Source organism: Acanthopagrus latus, chromosome 8 (assembly GCF_904848185.1).
Source record: "Acanthopagrus latus isolate v.2019 chromosome 8, fAcaLat1.1, whole genome shotgun sequence".
NCBI classification, from domain to species: domain Eukaryota; kingdom Metazoa; phylum Chordata; class Actinopteri; order Spariformes; family Sparidae; genus Acanthopagrus; species Acanthopagrus latus.
The window spans coordinates 3,145,540-3,158,291 of record NC_051046.1 but is presented as its reverse complement, the minus strand read 5'-3'; the positions used below and the strand labels follow the sequence as shown (position 1 = coordinate 3,158,291).

General features: G+C 42.3%; 3 protein-coding genes across 4 annotated transcripts; 1 reads left to right on the top strand and 2 right to left on the bottom strand.

The window, feature by feature from the left end:
- Positions 1–95: 95 nt before the first annotated feature.
- On the bottom strand, positions 96–3,597 carry LOC119024017 (ras-related protein Rab-19). Of its 2 annotated transcripts, none has more exons than XM_037106387.1 (5): positions 2,998–3,597; positions 2,810–2,908; positions 2,105–2,293; positions 1,311–1,494; positions 96–725 (listed from the first exon to the last, which is right to left on the bottom strand). In XM_037106387.1, exons 2-5 carry the CDS (start codon positions 2,858–2,860, stop codon positions 451–453), a joined length of 699 nt encoding a protein of 232 aa, XP_036962282.1. In that variant the 5' UTR covers positions 2,861–2,908; positions 2,998–3,597; the 3' UTR covers positions 96–450. The 2 variants fall into 2 exon arrangements, with proteins under 2 accessions (XP_036962282.1, XP_036962281.1); XM_037106386.1 differs by having other exon boundaries at positions 3,393–3,597.
- Positions 3,598–3,731: 134 nt separating this feature from the next.
- On the bottom strand, positions 3,732–6,701 carry zgc:153293 (uncharacterized protein LOC555710 homolog). Its single transcript, XM_037106380.1, has 7 exons — positions 6,568–6,701; positions 5,983–6,257; positions 5,722–5,866; positions 5,226–5,333; positions 4,925–5,083; positions 4,712–4,841; positions 3,732–4,313 (listed from the first exon to the last, which is right to left on the bottom strand). Exons 1-7 carry the CDS (start codon positions 6,655–6,657, stop codon positions 4,111–4,113), a joined length of 1,110 nt encoding a protein of 369 aa, XP_036962275.1. The 5' UTR covers positions 6,658–6,701; the 3' UTR covers positions 3,732–4,110.
- A 1,916-nt stretch (positions 6,702–8,617) lies between these two features.
- On the top strand, positions 8,618–12,663 carry slc15a5 (solute carrier family 15 member 5). The gene is made up of 9 exons (XM_037107766.1): positions 8,618–9,273; positions 9,587–9,809; positions 9,931–10,100; positions 10,182–10,402; positions 10,487–10,673; positions 10,833–11,021; positions 11,691–11,822; positions 11,943–12,051; positions 12,345–12,663. Exons 1-9 carry the CDS (start codon positions 8,922–8,924, stop codon positions 12,484–12,486), a joined length of 1,725 nt encoding a protein of 574 aa, XP_036963661.1. The 5' UTR covers positions 8,618–8,921; the 3' UTR covers positions 12,487–12,663.
- The last annotated feature ends 89 nt before the right edge of the window (positions 12,664–12,752 follow it).

Here is a 12,752-nt window from a genome sequence, read left to right as displayed (position 1 = left end):
AGTTGACGTCACGTTAAAACTTGAGTGTTAATGTACTTGAGAAGCCATAACGAATGAAATAACAATTAAAAAAAGGATGAGAGACACAAAAAAGGTGTTTGTCAAATGAAAACACTCTGTGTATTGTCCTACAGTCTTAGTACAAAGTCCTCCAGCAGAGGTGTGGTCTGTAGTGGTGGAGTCATTATCACATCCAGCAGCAGTTATCCTCAGAAGAATATTACAAAATACATTTGATAAGCAGCCGCCATTGAAAACCTGTGTGACTGATACTATATTAGTTGTATAAATAAAAGTCAGAACATATACAAAATTTACATCCACACACACACACAATGCAACATGTTTAGTTTCCCCTAAAACAAACTCTTGTAACCCCCCTCCCCCACTCACTTGAGGCTGCCACCACAATTTTCCAAACTTTACCAACATATCCGTGCTTCCGTCTGCTCAGCACGCGCACTTCTTGTCTGAGGACGTATTTCCGAGGACCGGATGAGAGTTGTTATTCAGCATGAACTGAGGCGAGTCATGAGAGGCCTCGTCTGTGATGGTCATGCCGTTGCGTGCCAGCAGCTCTCGGGCCATGAGGCTGAAGGCGGCGTCCACGTTCTGGGCCTCCTTGGCTGATGTTTCCAGAGCAGCCAGCACACCATTGTTTTCTGCCAGAGTGCACGCGTCCTCGAACAACACCTGCCTCTGAGCGTGGAGGTCCGACTTGTTACCTGCAGGGACGAGCAGGACAGGAAGCGTTTACAACAGGGGTGGAGAAGATGTCTGTGTAGCTATCGTGTCTATCAGATATTAGAAAATTGTGAATAATGCCACAAAGTGACACAATTAATTGATTATCATTCAACATTCGTATAATTTTCCGTTGTCTTGTGGTCACTATTTGTTGAGTTTACAACAATATAACACAAAAAGCAGCAAATGTTCACCCTAGAAAAGCTGCAACCAGACAGTAACTTATTTTTTTGATAAAATACTTTACAGTTAATAGATGGTCTACATGTATTCACAACTATATTGGTGTGAGCTAATCCTGTCACAGTAACCAATAAACTAATACCTATGACAGGCTGACTGTTGGGATATCTATACACCATCTGCTGAGAATAAATACTGTAAAAACTAGTAGGCAAGTGAGTAGTTAAAAGCTAAAATCCAGCCTCTGTCACCCCAAAGGGCATTAGTTAAATGAGACCCACCCAAAATATACTGTGTTCTGTTTCAAACCATCTAATTTAAGGTTGTGTCGGTCCTTTACTTGCTTAACATAAAGAGCAACTTGTCGTCATTCTGCTTACCAATGAGGATCAATACCACGCTGGCAGCTCCAAACTGCTCCACCTCCCTGATCCAGTGGGAAACAGATTCAAACGTGGTGCGGCGTGTGATGTCATAGGCCACCATGGCTCCGTGGGCGCTGCGGTAGTAGCTCTGAGTTATGGTGCGGAAGCGCTCCTGTCCTGCCGTGTCCCACACCTGCATCTGCAACAACAGAACAACACAAATCCTCCTGTTGTGACTTAAACACAGTGTTTAATGTCCCTAAATTGACACAAAACAAAAGATTGGGATCATGGGAGTTGCTGTCTTAACATTTAAAAAACAAATGAAACCCACAGTCGCTTTGAATTAAAATACAGATTCCTCCAAGTTTGAAGATAATGCAAGTACACAACTCAGTATACACAATAAGGTCTAGACTTTTTTAGACCTTTAAATGCAGAATTATGTCTCTCGCAAAATGTGGGTCAAGTATCTCTAATCTGAATCAGTCTGTTCAATGCTGTGAAGTCTTAAAGTGATCAGTCATTTTGGAGCATTGTTGTGTGTAGACATCCATACAGTTCACAAATTAACACACCCAGAAAGCTAACACACACACAGACGATATCATTTGCCACTCCTCCTTTTCTTAAAACAAAAAAAAATGATTAACTGAAGCAAGCAAAGGATTGTTTACTTTAAGACAAATGTAAGTATGCAGGCAGATCCCAATGATCCATGTTTCTGTTCATATATAAAATACACCCATGATAAAAATTGATTGTGCATTATACAGTACGTGTGATAAAACCTGAAGTGAGTCACCTACCTTCACCTTCTTGCCGTCGATGTCCAGGGTACGAACAGTAAAGTCTACACCGATGGTGTTTTGCTGCTTCTCAATGAAAATGCCAGACTTGAACCTCTGGACCACGCAGGTCTTCCCCACATCCGAGTCTCCGACCAGGATGATTTTAAAAAGAAAGTCGAAGGAGTCCTCGATCTCGGGTCCTGCAGACTGCATGGTGACGGGAGGAATATATACACAAAAACAAACACGCTGAGGCTGAGCACCTGATCCAAGAGCTCTGAGCCTCTGTGTAACAGAACTGGTTTCTTCCAAGTTGTGTCAATAATAACTGAGTGTATTTACAAGAAACATCAGTCACATCCTCATCAGAAAAAAAGGTCAAATCAGGTTTACACCCGCTGGAGTGTAACAGTCCACGTGTGAGCCGGAGGAGGATAGAATTTTACTTTTAAATCCCGTTTCTTCTGTCATTTTAACCTCATGCACAGACTCTACTCAGAAACAACGCCCAAATCAACTTGATTATCCCATTGTAGATGATAAACATTCCTTATTTCCACAGTAAAGTAGAATCAGCATCCAGAAGTCTTGTTTCTTCATCGACCACATTCTTGAAAACACAAGTGTACTCTGTAACTGCCCTTTGGACTGACGCTCTCTCTGACCTGTAGATCTCTCTCCCCCCTCACTTTCATTCTGAGATATTATAGACACGCCTCTTACCTGTCTCGGTAGGTGTGTTCTCCAACCGCCTGCCCACCTGCACCACTGCATCTTGGGATATGGGTTTTCTGTTCAGGCTCTGTTAACAGGACACAACACCTGGAGGAGACAAATAAAACTCAATGAAGTATCTGGATGTAACACATACACATACTGCACCATCGTCGGTTTATCTGGTTGAGACTCACCATTTCACCAAGTAGTAGGTGCACAGAGAGGCAAAGTGCTGGAGGCTGACCCTGAACTCAACCTCTTTTTTTTGCTAACAATGCTCAGTGTGTAAATACCCCGAAGCAGACAGCTCAAACATCTCCTGCAATTTAACCCCCAAAACGTAAACACTTGTCTTTGTCTTAACAGCTGTCCTTTGGACCCCAGAATGTTTTTTTTGTTGTTGAATTTAAAAAATGCCCTACATTATCAGGCCCCTCACTCCTGACTCCTGTCAAGTAACACATTCCACAGCAGACAACAACAGAAAGAGGTCGAGCGCAGAACAAGCAAGAAGAAATTACAACAGAGAAATCCAAAGGAGGGAGTTAAAGACAGGTTAAACAAACATAAAAAAGTGAAATCATTTTACCTCAGGCAGCATACATTGGTTTCACAGTGAGATGTTACAACAGAATGAACATACTGCTCTGAATCTGAATCAGCTTCTCTCTCTCTCCCTCTCTCTCTCTCCCTCCACCCCCTCACTCGTTTCTGTCGTCATCTCAGCCCACAGAAGAACAAGGCACAGCTGGACATGGAACAATGTGTGAGTGTGAGGGGCACTTGACCGAGCCGGGTCTATCTTTGGCTCTGACCACCAACCAGCCTCTATCTGTGTTGTGGTTGATGCCTCATTAAATACAATGAAATATGGTTTTGTTGACTTCTTAGTGGTAGCACAAATAATAAAAGCATGAGAGACGAAAAATAACTTTGATTATGCCGTTTTTATCTGAATAGCAAAGAGTTTAAACGGACAGGATGACACAAAATAGACTTTTAAATATCAGCCAGGCAGACTTATGAATTAGTACAAATTCTACACATCTTTGAAAAATCATATAAAAGATCTGAATCCCAAACTAATTTGAGCTAGTGCATCATTACAACTAAATACAACAATCCAAAATATAGACATGGTAGCCTTTCTTAATTACCACATTCATATATAACAGAACAGAAATACTTCTGTGATTCAGCAGAGTCTCAGTTCAGGAGCTGTGGTTGTGTGGATGAGTCGTGGTGAAATCATAGTTGAGCCGTAGCTAAGCTATCGTATCACAGTCACAGGTGTCAGTCGTGCTGTGTCATCTTCTCTGCAGCGACGGTCCCGCACTCACAGAGTTTCTCAGTCTAGAAGCAGTGCCGAGGCGTTGTTGGCATTTTCCTTGTCTCTGAGGTTTCTTGCCAGACGTCTTATTCAAAGATGTTTCTGGAGGAGGGACATGAATTGGTTTCCATGGGATCGGATTGTAGAAGCTGGGTGATGGGTAGGATTTGTCATAGGGACCTGGAAGATATTGAACCAATAGATGAATAATTCATCACAAATTTCAGTAAGATGCATGAATCTAATCAGCAACAATCACATTTGATGGAGTCTGAAAACAGCATGCAGGAAAAAACATGAATAAATCTTATCAATTATATGGCTTCAGTTAATCCATGAGCAATAAGGTAAGTTAATCATTTATTAACACATTTGCAGCATTGCAGCAGCAAAGGGGAAAAACACAAAAATAATAAATAGTTTAAAAAGCCAATTAAGTAAATAAAACCGAATAAATGAATAAGTAAAAACAGACAATGGTTGAATTTACGTTATAAAACAAAATTATTCATATTGCACACGTGATTTGTCAGTTTGAAACACAGTTAATAATTCCCAGATGACTGAAATGACCTTACCTGTTTGGTAACAAGGTGATTTGGGACTGGCTCTGCCTTTCTCATTGGCTTTTGACAGCCACTCCTTAAACTTCTCCTGTGCCCTCCTGCGGCGCTCTTTCTCCTGCTCCTCCTTCAGGGCTGCTTCCTCCTGTCAAGGAAAAAAAAATAGTTAAACAGTTTATCTAAAATAATTTCATTAAAAAAAGAATAACATCAAAAGGTCCACATTACTTTCTGCCTCTTTTCCTCGTCTATTTTTTCTTGGTTCTTCTTCTGCAACCAGTTTTTGTACTTTTCCTGAGCTTTCTGTTCAGTCTCCCTCTGTTTTTCCTGCTGCCGCTGTATCTCCTCTTCCTCTTTGCTCTGTTTTACAAGTTGCTCGCGCTTCTCCTGGGATTGCAAGAAGAAAACAAATAGTAGACATGTCAGCATTGATTGGTGTGATATTACTGTGTAATTAAACTGAATTTGGACAATACAGTCAATCTACTATGATGCTTTGTGTGGTTTTAAGCAGCAGTTGCTCACCAACCTGTTCTCTTTTCATATTTAGCCATACTTGGATCTTCTCTTCCATGACCACCTTCTTCTCTTCCCGCAGCCGTTCTTCTTTTTCTTTTTTTTCTTTCAGTAGCCGCTCCTAATTCAAAGAAAAGAGAGATTCAGACAGGATGTAATAAGAAAGCGTGTTTGAGAGTAAATATGATGAGCTTTACACAAAAAGCAAATGAAAACAAGAGTGACTGTGTTTAGCCTGACATTTATCCGCTGATTCTGGACAACAAGGTTAATAGTTAAACTGTAAAAATGTCCTGTCTCCTTGTGTTGGACAGCCACATATATTGGTATCAATATGACTATTGACCAATATGTGTATATCAGATGTTTGCACTCGGTCGAGGCATCAGCCCCAAAATTTCATTATCAGTCCAGCAGCAACATCGGCAGAGTGAGATGTCTGCACAGAGCCTAGAGGATACACAGTCACAACAGTAGTTATGTAGTGAAATACATATTAATAATCTTGCCTCCTCTGCTCTCTTTTCCAATCTGCGCCGGTCTTCTTTGGCTTTGTTCACCAGCCACACTTCCCATGCAGAGAGAGTCGGTGAGCCTGCAGCCTCCACAGCTGCATTCAACATCTGTGATGAAGGTGTTCTTGGTAGCTCACATCTAAAACAAAAACAGATCTATCAGTATACACATTTGACTCTTTACTTACAATATGTATGTCTGAATAATGCACTCAATGGTCTCTGCCTCGGTTCAGAAAGGATCTTCAGCAGTACCTGACAGGTGAAACGCTGTGTCTGGAGTTGTCGCTCGGCCTGGGTGAAGCCTGCTGAGCTGGACTGAGCTCCAGGTCGTCATCGCTGTCAAAGCTGTCATGATATATGGGAGAAAGCAGAGAAAATGTGTCTTCGTCATCCGACAGGACGCCGTCGTCCGAGCCCTTGGCTGTGCGGAAGTCTTGCCGCTGGCTTGTTTTAACGGGAGTCGAGCTGAAGTCTTTGGACGCAGATGCGGGACACTTGGGCAGCCTCCTTCCAGACATGACCAGCCGCTTCAACAAACACAACGTCGACACATGAGAATGTTCTCCAGAAGTTGTGTCTGTTAAATACCGCCACGTCAAGTTCTCAGCGAGGCTCAATAAACAACCAGCTGATGTTTAAATGTTCCTGCAAACAGCTTGTTTTCACGATTAGCATAGTGGAGCTAACGTTAGCACACACTTGTAACTAACAGCTAGCCGTAGTTAGCTAACTTTTCCAATGTGCAGCGGAGGTTTAAAGCTAAAAATGAGCTAACGCTACAGGTGTGCAGTGTTTCTAGCTAACTCTGGAAGAACTGTGAACATTTATTTTTCTTACCTTCGGGCGTTTATTTGACAAGAAAAGTCTCGTTGTTGTGCTCGTTCCTCTTAAGAACGCTGCAACCGAGCGTTTACTTTGTTTTCCCATGATGCACCACGGCACACGCCCAACTGGACGCCGTAACTATGGTGACGCGTGACGCTTTGACGTTGGTCTCTTTAACTGAACCTGGGTCAGTTTCTATCCCTGTTCTATCCCTGTTATTATTTAACAAACATACTGAGAGCAGGATATATATATATATATATATATATATATATATATATATATATATATATATATATATATATATATATATATATATATATATATATATTGTTTCTTTATATTATACATGTTGCTGCTAGAGACAAACACAATGTTGATTGAAACTGTACCTCCAATAAGAAATATATTCAGTGACATTAAACTCAAATATACATAATTTAAACATCTGAGAAGCAGGACCATAGCCAGGATTTTAGGTATATTGAGGTCCTGGGGTTATGGTTAGGGTCACAGGATAGCAATTCACATAAAATCACAGAACCCATAATAACACACAAAATAAGAACAGAGACAAGAAAGGTAAGAAAAGAAAGAAAAAAAGGAATATAGCACTATCTTTACAATATATAAATTGAATAAAATTGTAATATTAATCTAAAATGTGCAAAATAAGAGCATTCACATGGGTGACACCTTATAATAACCATCAGTAATAAATGGTAACGTTATAGTTTTTGTGTACTTTATCGCCAAGTGTTACCAATAAAATAAGTATAATGTGGGTCAAAGAAAACTTCATTATGACTGAGTGATTAAGTTTAACATAACGAAAGACAAGCTTTTGAGACAAATGTAATTCATCTTCACTTAAGATATTTTAATAATAAGAGTTTTCAACAGTGCGCATTTAGGTTTTGCAAATATGTTTTTTAAGGAAACAGAGGAAATTATGTTCAGCCTTCCCACTGGGACACATTTAACTTTTAAGGATGATCCAGCTACTTATCTGAGGTTACATGTGTTGTGATATCTATGCAGATTCTTATTCTTATCGTGGTGGAAGGACACAATCCAGAGCTTTCTGGCAGAACTTGACTGGCCTTTTTTCAGTCCACCAGCTCTGACCCAGCTGGATTTAACCTGCCGACACGCTCCACCTCAGTCCCAGTTAACGTTATCAGTCTAATTACCAGCAGGCGTTCCACAATGCGCTCGTACACTGAAGAGCTGCTCTCACAGAGACATGTGGCATTTTGTGAGTGATTGTTATCACATGCGACTCTTATTGCTTTTTGTCTTTTTTCCTGTCTTTTAATGCTGAATCCTGCTGCTGAGCCAACATTGTGTGTTCTTGATCTGTTGATCTACTGCAAACAGCTACTGAGATTCACATCAACAGGATTTTTTTTTATTTTAAAAGTTCACAATCAAGTGTCAAGAATGTAGAACTACATCACTGTACAGCTGTATCAGTGATAGAAGACGTACTCATATCTCTGAAGTAAAAGTTGTGTAGTAGAAATACTCAGGTAGAAGTGAATGTAGGCATTGAACAATTTTGTATAGTAAACTGAATATATTTTAGCATCAAATATATTTAAAATGTCAACACTTACGTATGATGTCTTATTTCAGATTAAAGTACATTATGTTAATACTATAATTAATTATCAATTAATGTGTAGGCACCATTTTAATGATGCAGCTGAGTAAGGTGGGCTTGATTTGAAGTGTTTTTAAATACTGCCAGGTACCATAATGTTTAATAATACATGATCATTTATTTGTATATGTTTTTTTTTAAATTGATAATCAACGTGGATCTACAAAGTATTGAGTGATTAAAACTGTCAAATGGCCTAAATATAGTGGAGTAAAAACGCCTGAAAAAGTACCATGAAATGGAAATATTAAAGTCACTAAAAAGTAATTACAGTACAGTCCTTGAGTAAATGTACTTGGTTACTTCCCATCTCTGCTCTGTGTCAGTCATTAATTAAACAAACAACAACCACACGTCTGTATCTTGTCTGTAATTAGAAATATTTCTGGGCTGCTCTCTACATCGCTCCCATCCATCACTCCCGCTGCGTTCACTGGTCATCGTGTGTCAGATCCCTGTGAGGCGGCCGCAGTTCTGAGTAACATCATGACACATGAGGATAATCAGCCAGCAGCACGTGCAGAATGCAGGTAGGTGTGTCTGATCCTACGTGTCTCCCGTCCAGCGCCACGGTCACACCAAAGTGAGGGATTCCAGCTCTGGTCCTGTCCTCAAAGGGCATTCAGCGCTCCATGTGGCCCAGCTCAGACTGCATCCAACCAGACAACCAACCGAGCAGCCAGCTCGCTGGCCAAGTGGGATGGTGACAGGGGGCCCTCAGAGACTGCCGCAGGGCAGAAGCGGAGCTCGTCGACTCTCCCGGACTCCTCGTCCTGAGCAGGTACCACAGAAGAAGTCCCGCAAGAAGCTCCAAGTGATCATCTGTGTGCTGCTTGTTGAGCTGTTTGAAAGATTCACTTTCTTTGGGATTGTATGCAACATGATTCTCTTCTGCACGATGAAACTGGGCTATGATAACTACCTGGCTGCGACAGTCAACCTGTGCTTTGTGGGGTGGAGCACCCTGACCCCTGTTCTGGTTGGGTGGTTTGCAGAAACCTGCCTGGGGAGGACCAAGGTGCTCTACCTGTGTGCTTTCCTTCATTTCTTTGGTAAGAACCAAAAGTGTTGTCTTTTCCCTGATTCACCTCATTTTTGCTTCTTGAAAAACTATTTCAAGTTGTTGTAATTGTACTTTAATGCCACTTTAAAAAACAAGACATTTATCTGGTTTGTGTGAAATATAAGGTAGATGCACAACTATTTGACATATTCTGAATTTTTACCTTGAGTGTGAGCTCATTTCACCAGTATAAATCTGTCTAAGTGCTGAGTCACGGCTCTGCTTCCCTGAAGTCACACTCTTGTTTGAAATCTAGCTGCAACCCCGTGCCATGACTTTCTCCTGTCGTCACACTTTTGTAGGCACCGCCATGCTGCCCGTGGTGGCGTTCACGTTCGAAGATTTCTACATCGACAATCATCAGATGATGCACCAGCTGGAACCTCGGGAGCAGCAGATCTTGTTCTACGTCGGCCTCCTGGCTGCTGTTCTGGGCATCGGCGGCATCCGGGCCATCCTCTGCCCCATGGGAGCTTACAGCCTGCAGAGCTACAACCAGCACCAGCTCCTGTCCTTCTTCAACTGGTAAGACAATAATCAGACTCCAAACAGTCCAAACATAGAGTTACATGATCAGAGGCATCCTGTGAATGCCTGTAAAACATGTCATGAGATAGTTGTTGAGATATTTTTTCTTCATGTTCAGGTTCTACTGGTTGGTCAACTTGAATTCCACTGTAGTGTTTCTGGGTATCGCTTACATCCAGCAGTCTGTGGGCAAAAACCTGGGCTTCCTCATCCCCTTCACCTCCGTGCTGCTGGCTCTGATAGCCATACACATGATGCGGAACAAACTCACGTATAAACCCAAGAAAGGTAACACATTAAAAAGAAGGACTTGTAAATGAAACTTGTAAAGAACGTCACCACATAAAGACTTCTTATTTTCTGTCACAGGTGGGTCATTACTGACCACACTGGGAGTTTTCCTGAACTCTCTCAGGATGTGCTGCCTCCACTACCGGCACCTGAGCGGAGATGTGGCCTCTTGGCTTGACCGGGCCAAAGAGCACAACGGTGGTCGTTACAGTGAAACACACGTGGAGAACGTGAAAGTCCTGGCGAAGCTCTTCCCTCTTTACGGGCTTCAGCTGCTGTACCGAGCCTGCATCACACAGGCAGGTCACTGGGGATGTAATGGGTGTTTATCATAAAGCATGAAAAAAGGATCATCCCCCGTGTTAAGAACGTGTTTCCCACAGATTCCCTCGGGTTACTACATACAGACGATGAACTCAAACCTCCACCTGAGCAACCTCCTGTTGCCCATCGGCACCATGAATGTGATCAGCATCCTGCCTCTGCTGCTCTTGGCCCCGGTGATCGAGTGTGTGACGACCTGCTACCTCTCCATGGACAAAACTCCTCTGGCACCTGCAAAAGTCATCAGTGAGTATTTCTACATGCACATGGACAAAACAGACGTCATGTTCTGGCCTTCAGCTAAACATCCCTGTGTCTCTCTCTGCTCCTCTGCCTCTTTTCCTGCTGTGATTGTTCTGCAGCCCCCTCTCTCATCACCCCTCCCTGTACATCCTCCCCTTACAGCTCTGGGCCACGCCTGTGCCACTCTGTCGGTGCTGGTGGCGGGTTTGTCTGAGCTGCAGAGGAAGGCTTACCCTCTGGTGGAGCAGACTCTGTCTGGAAAGGTTCTGCAGGTGTCGTCCATGCCGTGTTTCCATCTGGCCCCTCAGTACATCCTGCTCGGTCTGGCAGAGGCTCTCGTCACCCCTGCATGTGAGTGACAGACTTAAAGGGACGGTTCGCCCCAAACTCAAAATTTTATGTGTTTCCTTTTACCTGCAGGGCTGTTTATCCTTCCAGATTGTTTTGGTGTGAGTCGCTGAGTTTTAGAGATAATTATTCTAGATATGTCTGCTCTGTCATGAATGTAATTGAACTCGATGGCCCTAAAGCAACAGCAATTACTTTTTTTTTTTCCAGAATACTCAAGTTAATTGCAGTTGATAACAGACCTTGTGAGCAGTTTCATGGAGGCACTATCAAATTTCAGTATCACTGTGCAGAAGGAAGCGTACATCTACTTGTGCGTGAGAGGCTTGCTAACCCAGCTAACATTAGCTCAGCCGAGGTGGACACCATTAATGTTTGCAAGCACGAGGATGACGTCCATGCTTCCCTCTGGGCGGTGGGGCGGTGTAGTGCGGTGGAGAGAAAATAGTTCCTGAATGAATCTCCTCACTGAACTGTGAATGAAGTTACTGAAACATTTCTGGATAAAGATACTGATGGAAATAGCAACACAGGCACAATATATGTATTCTTTTAATGGTACATAGCAGGTGTCAAAGTTGGCATTTGTTGTCATTCACTCTGTCTCACATGCTGTCCTGTATTTACCAAATAGATGATTAAACATTTCTGCTGGCACTTCCTCCCCTGCAGGTTCCCTCATTTCCTTCCAGCTGACCCCGAGCCACATCAGGGGGATCTCCCTGCACTTCCTCACTCTGTCCTACGGAGGGGGCTGCTTCCTGGGAGCCTTCATCATTCAGCTGGTTTACTTCATCTCTGGAGGTAAAACACATTCAGATACTGGATTGCATGTTTTCCTCTGAGGACACTGGAATGTGATTGTAAATCAAACAATATTTGGTTGAAGCGCTCTGATTTGAACACAGTGATATTTCGTCACAGGTAACTTCTACCCAAGCACACTGCATGATGGGAATCTGGAGAGGTTCTTCTTCCTCCTGGCCACACTGATGGCTGTAAATACCCTTGTGTGTTGGAGAGTGTCTTACAGGTACAGGATTTTCTCTAACTACCTCGACTATGAGGACAATTACATTACAATTAGATCATTAATTATCCATAATAAACGCTATCATGGATTAATTGCAACACAGGACCATTTACAGTCCATGACAGGTGCTTTTCTACAGCTGGTGAAGACATTTTGATGAACAGCACATCAGATTTAAACAACATGTGTCCAACCCACAGCTGGATTTAAGAAATTGATTTGTGACAAATGTATCCTGTCTGTTTGGTTACAAACATCATGACTTGATTTGTTGTGATGCTGATGTTGTCCAGGTACATCGACCTGAGTGTTCAGGGTAAAGGACTGACCATCAGCCCTCTGACTGAGAAGCTGCTGCACTACAAAGCCTGTCTGCGCTTCTACGACACCGTGGATCGCTCCTACACAAACGCCTCCATCGAATCTATTTTATGACCATCTTCATGATCATTTTCTGTCAGTGGCGCTGGCGCTGCACGTTTCTGTGTCAAACAATCTTAGCTGAGCTGAACTGTATAAATGAAATACTGTAGATGGAATGTACATAATGTTCAAGTGTCATAATCATGTCCATCACTATATATCAAGAACATTTTAGACTGTCATTTTACTTTCGTGAACACATTTCAGATTTAAAATTTCAGTTTGTAAGAAAGATCATTTTTGAGTCACATTCCAAACTCGTCATGTACCGACACTGG